At 54.0% G+C, this 13811-nt stretch overlaps 2 protein-coding genes across 8 annotated transcripts in view; both read left to right on the top strand.

Annotated features, from left to right (window-relative positions):
- The first annotated feature begins 24 nt into the window (after positions 1–24).
- Positions 25–9393, top strand: Trmt1 (tRNA methyltransferase 1). Of its 7 annotated transcripts, none has more exons than XM_010613393.3 (17): positions 28–169; positions 401–685; positions 1335–1390; positions 1625–1764; positions 1915–2102; positions 3934–4049; positions 4120–4232; positions 6002–6150; positions 6253–6339; positions 6416–6485; positions 6559–6693; positions 6780–6865; positions 7183–7291; positions 7378–7454; positions 8756–8875; positions 8948–9077; positions 9231–9393. In XM_010613393.3, the coding sequence occupies exons 2-17, from the start codon at positions 426–428 to the stop codon at positions 9372–9374; spliced, it is 1980 nt and encodes a 659-aa protein (XP_010611695.1). In that variant the 5' UTR covers positions 28–169; positions 401–425; the 3' UTR covers positions 9375–9393. The 7 variants fall into 7 exon arrangements, with proteins under 7 accessions (XP_033613228.1, XP_010611695.1, XP_010611698.1 ...); XM_010613396.3 differs by having other exon boundaries at positions 31–169; positions 1311–1390; XM_010613394.3 differs by having other exon boundaries at positions 31–169; positions 1311–1390; positions 7234–7291.
- Positions 9394–10603: 1210 nt separating this feature from the next.
- Positions 10604–13811, top strand: part of Lyl1 (LYL1 basic helix-loop-helix family member) — a 4185-nt gene continuing 977 nt past the window's right edge. Inside the window, exons 1-4 of the mRNA XM_033757340.1 lie at positions 10604–11433; positions 12392–12745; positions 12820–12911; positions 13529–13811. Coding sequence (XP_033613231.1) covers positions 12414–12745; positions 12820–12911; positions 13529–13811 — 707 coding nt within the window. The 5' untranslated portion in view covers positions 10604–11433; positions 12392–12413. The remainder of the gene's footprint in view (positions 11434–12391; positions 12746–12819; positions 12912–13528) is intronic.

The raw sequence follows: 13811 nt of genomic DNA on the forward strand, positions 1-13811 counted from the left end.
TTTTTTTTTTTTTTTTTTTTTTTGCGGTGAGTTTTGAGTGCTTGCGCCCACCGTGAGTCGAGTCATTGGTTGGCTAAATCTCGTCACGTGATCCATGCCAACATGGCGGCACCCAGGTTCTGAACCGTGAAACGTGCACCGAGACTAAATCGGTTTTCTGTGCGGAGAGGTGAGCAGGGTTTGGGTGGTTCCGGGAGGAATATGGACAGGTGGCGGTCCCGCGTGAGAGGTTCCGGCTCCGCAGGGCCGCACGGATCAGTGCCACCGAAAACGGAGAGCATAGATTTCCTGAAGCCGCTGGGGCTTGCTTAGTCCTTATTTTATAGATGTGTAGGCCATCCCGCTCCGAAATGCAGTTATGTGATCCTCTTTCTCTACCCTCCTCGGCCCCTTGAACTAGGCTTGACCGGCAGAGGCCTCTGCGGATGTCCCATGCGAAGATCGTTCTTTGGCTAAACCTCACTCTCCGCTTCGCTCGCAGCCTCTCAAGAGCCCAGTTTATGGAGGGGCAGCCCCAAGGGCCGCCGAACCTAAGAGCGATGGGGAATGACGCCGGGTCCCAAGGAGAAGAGCGTCCACCTGCGGCCCAAGAGACGATAGTCACCGAGGGGACCGCCACGATCGTCTTCCCCTGCGCCAACGAAGTTTTCTACAATCCAGTGCAGGAGTTCAATCGGGACCTGACGTGAGGAAGGGTCAGGGGTCAGCCAGGCAGAGGGGAGTGGGTCACTGAGACTGAAGATGTTACCGAAATAAGTCCAGGCTGCCTGCAGCTGCCTTTTATTGACACTAGAGTTGAAAGGAAATAATTAAGTTCATTCAGGAGCCGGCAACTTGGAAAATGGAGGGGCTTAGCCTCAAAGCTCCACTTTTGGAGGCTTAGTGGGGCAGAGGGCTGGAAGAGTACTTACACAGTGGGGTCTTCATCATCCAGGCTTGTCTTCTTTCTACTTGGGAATATCATAATGGACTTTGACCTCATGGGGCTAGTTCCTGTAGTTCTTTCTAGACAGCGGTTGTTTTTTCTGCAAGTTACACCTCACAACTATTCCTATTCTTTGTGTGAGTTAATGGATAGAACTAAAAGGAGTTACAAAGGTCATCAGATGTTCTGAATTCTGTGAATCTGAAGGCAGATTTGGCATTTAACATTTTAACTATGTGGGTGGGGCTACTCTTTAGAATTTACAATGCTGAGACCTTGGGAAGTGACCTGGAAGGGTCAGGGTGGGGCAACAACCTTGAGGAAGGGCGGGGGTGGGAGGGTTCCTGTGCTGTGGAGAGCTTCAAGGGAGCATCCTTGTTACCAGGGCTAACCCACCATCTCCTGGCAGGTGTGCTGTGATCACCGAGTTTGCTCGAATTCAGCTTGGGGCCAAAGGAATCCAGAGTGAGTGGAGACCCAGGCTTCTGGGAAAGGGAAAATCAACCAAACACTACCCCCTGACCCCACCCCCACCAGATCCAGACAGGTTTCAGCCACGTAGCAGATTCATAGGTCTCCTTCCACCTTAGCCCTGAGTTTCTGGGAAAGACTGTCTTTCTTGAAACTTCAGTATTCTGAAGATTGGGGCATGGGGAGGAGGCATTGCTATCTCCTGACTTGTGTCTCTGGTGGCTGCAGTCAAGGTGCCAGGGGAGGACATCCAGAAGGTGGTTGTGGACTTGTCAGAGGAAGAGAAGGAAAAGGTTGACCTAAAAGAGGGTGAAAACCGGTTGCCTGGAGACCAACCTCGAACAGCGGTTGTGGGGGAGATCTGTAAGGTAAGACCTGAGCAAAGGAGGTGTCAGCCCTGGAACCCAGTGAGCGATAGGGGACAGAGGGGGAAACGAGGAGAGGTAAAAGACATTGGTGGTGGGACTCTGGGGCTCAGAAGAGGGTGGAGGTATGGAGGTCCTTGCTTACTCCAACAGGAAGGCCTTTTGGTGCTGGAGGGCCTGGCAGCTTCTGGCCTTCGTTCCATTCGCTTCGCCCGAGAGGTGCCTGGGCTTCAATCAGTGATTGCCAATGATGCCTCTGCACGGGCCGTGGATCTCATACGACGTAATGTGCAGCTCAATGATGTGGCCCATCTGGTCCAGCCCAGCCAGGCAGATGCCCGGTAGGTTCTGAGCAGCAATGCCTAGTGACAGAAGGTGCACTCTGGAGTAACGCTGCCTGGGGTCAAATTCTGGCTGTGTCTCAAAATATGATCTTAGGAGACTGGCTTAGCCTTTTGGAACTCTGATTGCCTTGTGTGTCAAAAGAACAGTAGTTTTGTAGGAGTCACAGCAGTATTTAAATAATAGATAATTTGTAGTCCAAACACTGACAGTCAAGACAGGGACATATTCTGAGAAATATGTCCATCCACAGTTTTGTTATAGGAACATGATAGAGTGTACTCAAACAAACTAAGACAGCTGTAACATCACTAGATAATATAATTTCATGAGGCTGGTTGAGCACCAAAACAAGGTCATGTGGTATGTAATGTACTACTCTGATTTCCATTTTGGACTTTTTTGTTGTTGTTTTAAAATTAATTATTTGCAGCCAGGCGTGGTGGCACACGCCTGTAATCCCAGCACTCGGGAGGCTGAGGCAGGAGGATCACTGCGAGTTCAAGACCAGCCTGGGCTATACATTGAATTCCAGAGCAGTCTGAACTACATAGTGAAACCCTGTCTCAAAAAACAAACAAACAAACAAACAAAAAAAAATTATTTGCAATACTGGGGATTGAACCTAGGGCCTTTGCACTGAGGAATATGCCAAGCCCTTTTTTTGTTGTTTTAATTTTTTATTTCAACAAGTTGCTCAGGCAACTTGAACTTGTGATCCTTTTGCCTCACCTTCCCAGAGTGCTAGGATTGCAGGTATGTAGTGCTGTGTCCCAGACTAATTCTTTATTACAAAAAGTCTTGTGGTACTTGGGATGGAACTGAAGGCCTCAACACATGCTAGGCAAGTAAGTACGTTACTACTGAGCCACACCCACAGCCCCAGATATAACTTCTGTGCTCTTTTTATTCATTCTAGTGAAGCCTGTGTATATCCAGAGACCCTGTGTGCCAAGCACCATCCTCAGTGCCAGGTGTGGATCAGTAATGTTTAGAATTTGTGGTCTTTGCAAGAGTCAGCAGACTACAACCTGCAGAGCTTATAGCCCACCTCTTTTTTTTTTTTTTTTTTTTTTTTTTTTTTTGAGTCAAGGTCTTGATATGTAATTCAGGTTAGTCTCGAACTCATACGGCCCACCTCCTTATGGATAGAAAGGTGCAACTGTATGTCCTGTGTTATTATATCATTGTCCAGGTTCTGGATGAGTAGAATGAAGTTTTGTTTTTGTTGGTGCTAGGGACTGAACCTCATGCATGCTAGATAAAAAGCATTCTACTGCTAAGCTCTAACATCAGTCCTTTTTTTTTTCTTTCTTTTTCTTTTGAGACAATCTCACTAAGTTGCCCAGACTGGCCTCAAACTTGGTGATTTAGGGCCAAGGATTTAGCTTAGTGGCGCCACACCTGTCTCACAAGTACAAGGTCCTAAATTTGATCCCCAGTATCAAAAAAAAAAAAAAAAAAAAAAAACTTGGAAACTTTTCTGCCTTAGCCTCCTGATTAGCACATGTATCTCATTAGGCTGACTGAGGCCTGTCTAGGGGTGAAATCATGAAGTTAACAAATGGCCGAGTCAGCACTGTGGCACATGCCTGTAATCCCAGTACTTAGAAGGCTAAGGCAGCAAGATCACTGCTATTTCACGGACAACCTCTGGGTTACATGGTGAGACTCAAAAAATCCCCACAAAAACAAGTGGCCAAGTCAGGACCTGAACCTGGGAAACTTGCCCCAGAGTTCGAGGCCACTGTGCTGTAGGAATTCACATGTGTAGGGATAGAGCCAGGTCCCAGGGGTAGGATGCTGAAGACCTGCTTGCCCTGCACCCAGGATGCTGATGTACCAGCACCAGAAGGTGTCTGAGCGCTTTGATGTCATAGACCTGGACCCCTACGGCAGCCCTGCCCCCTTCCTGGATGCTGCTGTGCAGGCAGTGAGTGAAGGAGGTAAGGCTGGGCAGGCAGGGCTGGCAGGCTGGGTGTCTGGAGGGACCTCACTGCCCGCCCCTCCCCACAGGACTGCTCTGTGTCACCTGCACTGACATGGCTGTGCTGGGAGGAAACAGTGGAGAGACGTGCTACAGCAAGTATGGGGCCATGGCCCTCAAGAGCCGAGCCTGCCACGAGATGGTGAGGGCCCCTTCCAGACCAGGGAGGGTGACATAGCTAGCTCCCTGGCTTCCTGCAGCTAGACTACTGGAACCTAGGTTGGGGGAAAGAGTTTAAGAATGAGTGGTTACATTGTTTTCTAATATTGTAACAAGTTTTTCGATTTGTTTCTTTTTGAGCCAGGGTCTCCCTTGAGACAGGCTGGCCTTGAACTCTTCTGTGTAGCTCAAGGTTGGCCTCAAACTTGGGGTGATCCTCCTGTCTCAGCCTCCCAAGTGCTGAGATTACAGGTATACACTATCACACCTGGCCCAACTTTTCAAACAATTTAAAAAAAAAATTTTTTTTTTTTTTTTTGGCCTGCTGGGAATTGAACCCCAAGACCACCCTCTACCAGTGAGCTCCCTAGCCCCTTTTTTTATTTTTTGAGACAGGATCTCACTAATTTGCCAAGGCTATCCTTAAACTTCTGGTCCTCCTACCTCAACCTCTTGAGTAAATGGGGCTATAGGCACATACTACTCCTACCTTTTAAAAACGTTTTGCTAAGCAACTCTACCACTGAGTTACACTTCTTAACCCTTTTTATTTTGCCAGGAAGTTTCTCTGAATTGCCCAAGTTGCCCTCAAATTCCTGGGCCCAAGTGATCATTGTCGCAGCCTCCCAAGTAGCTGGAAATAGAGCCAAGCTACTGCATGTGGCTTAAATGTTTCTTTTTTGTTTTGGAGCCAGTTCTCTGTGTATAGTCCAAGCTGGCAATTCTCCTGCCTTAGTCTCCCTAGTTGCTGGAATTATAGGCAGGAGCCATTATGTAGAGGAAAAAAGTGGGTTTTTTGTTTTTTATTTTTTGAGACAGAGTCTCATTGTATAGTTCAGGCTGGTCTTGAACTCACAGTGATCCTCCTACCTATGCCTTCCAAATGCTAGGATTATAGTCATGTGCCACCATTCCTCTGGGGGGAAAGTTTTTTTTTAAGGTGATTTTTGTAGGTTTAGGTGCAAATCCTAGCTTTGCTGATGGCTCTAGGCAATTGACTTCAAATTTTTGGGCCACAGTTTTGCATCTATAAAATGGATACAGCAATGGTATGCACCTGTTAGGTTGCTGTAGAGATTCAAAGCAGAGATGGGCTGTGTGAGGCTGTTGGCATTCTTCTTTAAGCGCACTGTGATTGGCTGTCTGGGATGTTTCACCTTCTTTGCCCTTGGCAAGAAGGCTCTGACAGATCTGCTGTATAGAGATCCCCTGGGACTGGATTTTAGGCCTTTGGACCACTTTGTGTGAAGGCTGAAGTCAATAGGAACAGATTCGGTTACCAGGTCTGTGCTTTCCTCAGTCATTTTCGCCTCCACCGGGGCTACAAAGAGGCAGATACTGGCATGATTTTTCAGATGAGGAAACTGAGGCACAGTGAGGTTAACACTGGCTTGCCCAGGGTCACACATTCAGGATACTTGAGGCTGGGCTTGGAATCCAGGACCTTTACACTAAGCTCCACCCCCCAGCTCTTTTTTATTTTTGAGACGAGGTCTTGCTAAGTCTCTTAAGTGTCCAGACTGAGCTCAAACTTCTGATCCTCCTGCCTCAGCCTGCCACAATGTGGAAATTACAGGGATGTGCCACCATTCCCCAGCTCATGGGTTTTATTAGGCAGAGTTAAAGAAGTACACCCAAAGGAAATAGAATGTGGGTCTTCAAGAGAGAGGTGTAGAGCCCGTGCTACGAGACACCTAGCACAGCTCCTAAGCAGAAGGTGGAACTGACACTGACACAGGTGTCCTACCGCAGGCCCTGAGGATTGTCCTGCACAGTCTTGACCTCCATGCCAACTGCTACCAGCGCTTCGTGGTGCCACTGCTTAGCATCAGTGCAGACTTCTACGTGCGCGTTTTTGTGCGAGTCTTCACAGGCCAGGCCCGTGTCAAGGCCTCAGCCAGGTCAGCCCAGAGGAGTGGACCAGGCCCTGCCCCGGGAGGCTCTGAAGGTGGAGTGGGGTTGGTGGCCTCCCTGAGAGCTCATAGCCGCCTGTCTCCCCGCAGCAAGCAGGCTCTGGTGTTCCAGTGTGTGGGCTGCGGTGCCTTTCACCTGCAGCGCCTCGGCAAAGTGGTCATGGCCTCCGGTGGGCGGTAAGCAAGGGCTTCTGGGAAGAAGGTGGAAAGGTGTCCTCGACTCGCCTCCTGTAATTCCTCCTGGCCCCTGTAGGGTCAAGTTCTCCGCAGCCTGCGGTCCCCCTGTGACTCCTGAGTGTGAACACTGCGGGCAGCGACACCAGGTAGGGTGAGGAAAGAGGCACTAGGGTCCCAGAGGACCTGCATGGTGTCTGCTCATCTGTTGTGTGTCCACAGCTCGGTGGCCCCATATGGGCAGAGCCCATCCATGACCTTGACTTCGTGGGACGCGTTCTACAGGCTGTGAGTGCCAACCCCAGCCGCTTCCACACCTCAGAACGGATCCAAGGAGTCCTGAGTGTCATCACTGAGGTGGGGGCTGGGCCAGGACAGGGAGGAGGCTCTGTCTCTGCCTATCCCTTCCACTGCCAAGCCTTGCACATCCTGTCTCTTCTCAGGAGCTTCTGGATGTGCCCCTCTACTATACTCTGGACCAGCTGAGCAGCACCATCCACTGTAACACACCCAGCCTCCTGCAGCTACGGTGAGTGGGGGGAAACAAGCAGACCTTGCAGCTGAACACGACTGCCTTAGGCTGGTGGGTGGAATCCAGCAAAGTGAGGACCAGAGGCAGGCCTGCATCTGAGGACTGATTAACCTTGGGTCAGTGGAAGATGGCTTGTTTCTGACCACTGATTGGCCTTGGGTTGGTGGGCGGAGTCTGATATAGCCACACCCCCGGTCACTGTGGGTGTTTGCTTTGTGATCACTGGTACAGCATTGTGAGAAGTTCATGGTCCAGGACTCACCCAAGTCAGCTGTACCTTGGGGTCAAACTTCACTTTCACACCTGGTCCCCAGGTCGGCCCTTCTCCATGCTGGCTTCCGAGTCTCGCTTTCCCATGCCTGTAGGAATGCGGTGAAGACAGACGCGCCCACTGAGGCTCTCTGGGACATCATGCGCTGCTGGGTGAGTGCAGGGCTGGCCGGCTACATAGGGGTGGTGGGAGGGCGGGCAGGGCAGGCAGTGGTTTCCCCAAGGCCTTCTGTCCCCAGGAGAAGGAGTGTCCCGTGAAGCGGGAGCGGCTATCCGAGACCAGCCCAGCGTTCCACATCCTCAGTGCGGAACCCAGGTAAGGACGGGCAGGGCTGCCACAGGCATGGAGGCGCTCTGCTCTTTGCAGACTACAGGTGCTTCCTACGAGGGCTTGAGCTGTCTTCTAAATGCAGTCCAAACCTTGCCCACCTTCCCTGCCTTCTGTCCTCGCCCTGATCTTTCCTTCTGCCACCTTTGACCACCCCCATCTGTCCTCTACAGCAGCCAGGGGCCCGCCCACAAATATGAGTCCCGACATATCCCTTTGCTCAGAACCTTCCACGGCTCCCACCTTCCTCATGAATACCAGCGTCCTGCCTGGGCCTGCCAGATCATGTACGGGCTGCCCCAATCCCCTGCTCACCTCCATGACCTGTTCTCTTCCCCAACTGCTTCAAACACTGGGCAGTCACACCTTGGGGCCTTTGCACATGCTCTCCTGGGCTCCTTCAGTTCTTATCTCCTGCCTTCCTTGATCAGTCAAGCACTGCACCCTCTCTAGTCTCCCCATGCCGGAACTCCCAGGAGTCCTGACACAATATGCAGTCAGCTGGGGTTTTGTGTATATGTGGCACTGGGGATGGAGCCCAGAGCCTTGGGTGCAGCTAGGAAAACACTTGACCTGAGCTACACACCAGCCTTTGCTCACTGCACATTTACCTTGTTGCTTGTTACTTTTTTTTTTTTTTTTTTTTTTTTTTTTTTTTTTTTTTTTTTTGAGACAGGGTCTCACTATGTAGTTGAGACTGACCTGGAACTCACTATGTAGCCCAGGCTGGTCTCTAACTCACAGTGATCTTTCTGCCTCAGCCTCCCGAGTGCTGGGATTTGCTTGTTTCTTTTATATGCCAAGAAAGTCAAGCTTTACCAAAGGCAAGGTCCACTTTGTTTACTATCTGTACCCTTCATGGAGAACAACATAGACTCAATAATAAAAGAAAAATGGTTGTCAGTGAGTGAAAGAAGCCCAGCATGGTGGCACAACTCTATAATCCCAGTACTCACAAGCTGAGGCAGAAGGGTCGAAGGTTCAAGGCCAGCCTGTGCAACTTAGTGAATTAGGAAGACCCAGTATCAAAATAGAAAAATAAAAGGGGCTGGGGATGTAGTTCAGTATGACTGGAGCCCAGTACCACAAGAAACAATTGAAAAAGAATAAATCCTGACATGGCCGGGCGTGGTGGTGCGCTCCTGTAGTCCCAGGACCTAAGAGACTGAGGCAAGAGGATCACCACAAGTTCAAGGCCAGCCTGGGCTACACAGTGAGACACTGTCTCCCGACACAGTAGGTGGCGGGCCCTCGTGGTGGCTGCCCCCAAACCCACACCCACTTCCCAGGCTGCAGGCCAACTTCACCATCCGGGAAGATGCCAACCCCAGCTCCCGCCAGCGAGGGCTCAAGCGCTTCCAGGTCAACCCAGAGGCCCACTGGGGTCCCCGTCCCCGTGCCCGGCCAGGGTAAGTAGTAGTGCTGTGGGGTACAGCTTGGTCAGGCCTAGATGTGGTCCCATTTGCTGGTGTTGTGCACAGGGGCAAAAACACAGGTGAAGCTGAGGAGCGATGCAGGCTCCGCCACAGCAAGCGGAAGGGGCTAGCTGAGGACTTGGCCCAGCAGGCTGCTCCTCGCCTCAAGATGTTTCCTTGCAAAAGGTTCAAAGAGGTAATGCTCCACCTCCGAGCCCATCGCTGTCCACAGGGGCCCTTCCCAGTGGGCGGGCAGGCCTTGGACAGCCAGGCTGGGCAAGTGCTTGGAAGCGACCTTGGGGCTGCTGAGCTCCTGTAGGCCTCCTACACACCACCATCCTCTCACCAGGGCAACTGTGACCGAGGAGAACAGTGCTGCTACTCACATGACCAACCCACGCCCAGAGCCTCTGCTGCCCCCACAGACTGTCCAGAGACCCCCCAGCCAGAACCCACCAGGCCTGGGGCCATCTCTGGGCCACGTGTAGGCTGAGCTAATAAAGAAACGTCACCGGGGGCCAGTTGTCATCCTTTGTGTCTGGGGGAGGGGTGAGACGGGGTCTTGCTATCTCGCCCAGCCTACCCTGAATCTCCGTGGCATCTGCTGTGTCAGCCTTCTGAGTGCTGGGATTACTAACTTGCCTGCACCACCGCTCCAGGAGAGCTGCTCATTCTGGTTGGGGCTGTGGGCTGCCAGTCTGCGCAGCTCCAGCTGTAGAACTGTTCTTACCTGTATTACCTCCCGGGAGAACTCTGTGTATCTGCTCATCTGGAGGGCTGCCCGGGGTGATCTCTCTCTTGGGGGAAGTGGGTCCCGGCCATCTACAAGGTAATCTGTCCCTCTGCCCAACAGGCCCTGAAGCCAACCCAGCTACTCCCCGCAGTTCCCAAAGTGGCCACTGGGTAGCGCACTCGCACGCGGGACTCCTGCCCCTCCCCCTCTGTCGCGCTCTCCCTCCAGCGACCCGGCCCCCCACATGTCCGCCCACTGCCTGGTTTGTTGGGCTCAGCTCTCTCAGGGCGCAGCGGCGGAAGCCCAGCCGGAACCAGGCGCCCTGTGCATCCGTTCCAGACCAGGTGCTTCCTGCCCTGCGGCCAAGGGCCGAGCACACAGCCAGGGACCCAGCGGGCTGCTGCCTGAACCCCTAGTGAGGGGAAACCACCCCCTTCCCTAGAGCAGGGTTAGCAACGCTCAAGGGAGGTCTGGTCAGAACCCAGCACGTGCACCCCTCACCCTTGTAAAGCGAAGCCCCTCTCAGACTCCTGTTGCACGGTCGTCAGAGTTAATTCGTAGGCTTGAAGTCGCTGGGGGTGAGGGTCTTGGACTTCACCCATTTTGGGAGAGGAGTGGCAATAGTGTGGGTGCTGATGGGGGAGCAAGAGACCCATGCAGTGAACCAGTACATTGTTCACCCAGGATAAAGCTCGGCTAACCCTATGCAGGACACTAGGCATGAGGGACAGCTGCAGCTGCTACCTGCATAAGGAACAGTCTACAACTGGAGCCCCTCACTTTGCACGCACAGTGGGATCTTCAACACCACCTTTCACTCCAGGATATCTGCTGTGGAAGCCTTGGTGAGGGTCACTACCAAGTTGGGGCTTGTAGCTGGGCCTGGCATGAACCACCTCTAATCCCAGCCCAGGCTGAGGCAGGAGGATCTCCAAGAGTTTGAGGCCAGCCTGGACTACATAAAGAGACCCTGTTCCAAAACAAATCCAAAAAAAGCCAAAAGAATAAAAACTTGAGGCTCTGTGGCCCATGGTGCCAGAATTGTGGGGACTTTGGCGGCAGCTATTGGAAAGGCCCTAGGAAATCAATCCTACCCGCCCCCCCAAACACCCTCCTGGGCCTAAAAATTTGTGGCGCGTGTCCCAGGGCACCTGCCCTGATTGGCCATCTGATGCCAGGCTATCAGAACTCTGCCCCCTCGGGTGCCCTGCACTCGAGTGGGGGTAGAGTAGAAGGTGGGTGGGGCTGTGTAAAAAGAGGAACCAGGCAGGGTGCAGAGAGGAGGAGAGGGCTCCTGGGTCACGCGGCCTCCGCGACCGGAAAGGCTCCCCTCCCCCTGCAGCTGCAAGGACACGGGCAGGGGGCACTCAAAGTCAGGGGACAGAGGACGCTGAAGGCCAAGGCTTCCTTTCCTCAGTTACCCTCCTGCACACAGCAGAGTGCCTCCTGCAGGTTGCAAGGGGGTTGGAAGGTGAGGCCTTGGGGTGGAGGCCTGAGGCCCGGCTAGGCCGCGCCCGCTGGTTTCCTCCGGGGTCAGCTCGGCTCCTTATCAGGCGCGGCCAGGCGGCCAGGCCCTTATCTGTGCGGCCCAGCATCCTCTGGACGCCGACCGAGGTGAAGGAGGAAACCCGGGCTGCCAGGGGCGGGGAGAGGGCGGGCAGGCCGGAGCCGCGCATTTTCTCGGGAATCCACGCTGCCGGCACAGCCACCAGGGCCTCAGGAGCTCAGCGGCCGAACTGGACAACCAGACCTCGTCCCAGCCTGGACTGCAGACCCTGAAGGACAGAGCCGCTCACCAGGCCGCGGGAACAGCGTTGGGGTAAGAGGGCCCCAGCTCGTTCCTTGCCTGCATTCTGTGTCATTCATTCATTCATCCATCAGCTGGGACCCACTATGTGAGGGTCCAGGCCATCTCCCCCAGCCTCGGAAGGTAGGCCAGAGGGACTGGGCGTCCCACGTCTTGTGGGTCACCCCTGACCCTGGAGCCCAGCAAATGGGGGTGTTAAGGCAGGGTGGGTGAAGTTCCCCCAAACCAGAGCACAGTTGGTGCATGGCTGGACAGGACTTGGAGGTATCTGTGCATTGGGGCCAACCTTTGGGTTACAGAGTAAGGAGTGGGGTCACAGGGAGAGGTAGGGGAACATCTCCAGGATGCGTGAGGGGCCCTGGAGCAGCAATGTGAAGACGATGGGAAGAATATGGGATTATAGAGAATATCAGAAACCAGCTTAGGGGAAGAGGGTGTCAGAGTCAGTGTTGGAGGAGTTCCAAGGCCACATGGCAGCAGGGAGTTAATGAGGGACAACGGCCAGGTATGGTGGTGCCCACCTGTCATTTTAGCACTTAGGAAGCTGAGGCAGGGGCATCCCCACGGTTTGAGACCAGCCTGGGCTACATACTGAGTTCAAGGTCAACCCGAACTACATAACAATACCCTGTCTGGAAAGAAAGAAAGAGAGAAACAAGAGTCTCAGGATCAGAAATCCAGATTTGAGAGCTATAGGTCAATGTCAGGGTTTGGGGGATCCCAGTGTCAGAGGGCATTCTGGAAGCAGGGAGGCAGGCCCAGTGTCGCCCAGCACCTGCTGGACTCCTGCTCTGGTAGAAGCCCCCTCCTACATACTGGCAGCTTCTGAACCCATCCTCCCCTGTCCGCCCACAGAGCCTCCACTGCCCCTTTCCCTCCTTCTTCCTCTTCCATTCAAGGTTGTGTTATGCTAAGCAGGTGGGGGAGATGGCACCAGCCTGCCTCCCACCTGGTGGCCTTCCCCTCACAGGTGAGCGCCCATCTTTGGGTCCATGTGCCCACCCCAGGCCCAGGCAGAGGTGGGTCCCACCATGACAGAGAAAGCCGAGGTAGTGCTTGCTCCCAGCCCAGCGCCTGCCCCGCCCCCTAAGCCTGCTTCACCGGGGCTCCTGACCTCACAAGAGCTGGACCACAGAGGCATCTCCCCCACCAGGCTGCCCCTGGGTGTGCCAGTGATCAGCCTCGGTCACACCAGGCCCCCAGGGGCAGCCATGCCCACCACGGAACTGAGTGCCCTTCGGCCACCCTTGCTGCAACTCTCCACCCTGGGAACTGCCCCGCCCGCCCTGGCTCTGCATTACCACCCTCACCCCTTCCTCAACAGGTCAGTGGGGGCTGCAGGAGATGGGGGGCGGGGGTCTTGCCCACAAGGCATGTGTGACCCGCAACCCCTTACAGCGTCTACATTGGGCCGGCAGGACCTTTCAGCATCTTCCCTAGCAGCCAGCTGAAGCGGAGACCCAGCCATTGTGAGCGAGACCTGGCTGAGGGTGAGTGTGTGTGTGTATGTGTGTGCACTTGCGTGCCTGTGTGTGTGGACATTTTGCCTGTGCATACACACATATACAGGGGACACGCACACAGGTCACAACCAAGAGCAAGACCACAGTCCCACAGCCACTGACACTCAAACATTGCCACCAACAAAGCAAGAGTCACAACAAAACCGGCAGGCCAAGGCCAGGCCTGGGAGCCCCAAATGAAACAGCTCAGGGACCAGAGTCACCCAGGACACAGCCACACACCCACATAAGAGTCAGCCACACAACCTCACCCATGAATGCAACAGCCACAACCATGAGGCAGCCATCACACACAACCATAATCATCAGATAGACCACAAGTCCCCCAGCCACATCACAAACCAGGAGTAACTGTTAGGACCACGAGCTGCTGACATCAAGGAGTGACGGGTGTTGCAGCCCTAGGTCCTTATGGTCCTTGTCTGGGGGCCCTTGGGGTTGATGGCCAAACGTGGATACTTTGGATACAGAAAGTTCAGCCCAATGCCTGGGTTTAGGTCCCCACAAGCGTGCTCCATTGAGGACAGGAGGGGATCCTCCCCTCCCCCTGAGCCTGGCCCCAACTCTGGCCCTCCTGTGCACAGGGCACCAGCCCCAGAAGGTGGCGCGGCGCGTGTTCACCAACAGCCGCGAACGGTGGCGGCAGCAGAATGTAAATGGTGCTTTCGCGGAGCTCAGGAAGCTGCTGCCCACTCACCCTCCAGACCGGAAGCTGAGCAAGAACGAGGTGCTCCGTCTGGCCATGAAGTACATCGGCTTCCTGGTGAGACTGCTGCGCGACCAGGCGGCAGCCTTGGCTGCAGGTCCTGCCCTTCCCGGGCCGCGGAAACGGTCCGCTCACAGAGGCCCAGGTTCTGGACGCAGCGC

Source organism: Fukomys damarensis, unplaced genomic scaffold, assembly GCF_012274545.1.
Source record: "Fukomys damarensis isolate Sample0158 unplaced genomic scaffold, DMR_v1.0_HiC HiC_scaffold_30, whole genome shotgun sequence".
Taxonomy (NCBI): Eukaryota; Metazoa; Chordata; class Mammalia; order Rodentia; family Bathyergidae; genus Fukomys; species Fukomys damarensis.

Coding starts and splice junctions, on each gene's coding strand:
- Trmt1 (XM_010613396.3), top strand. CDS start 426: ATGTCCCATGCGAAGATCGTTCTTTGGCTAAACCTCACTCTCCGCTTC. Junction 4,050..4,119: donor GCAGGCAGTGAGTGAAGGAG/GTAAGGCTGGGC, acceptor CCCTCCCCACAG/GACTGCTCTGTGTCACCTGC. Junction 7,455..8,755: donor ATCCTCAGTGCGGAACCCAG/GTAAGGACGGGC, acceptor CCCACTTCCCAG/GCTGCAGGCCAACTTCACCA.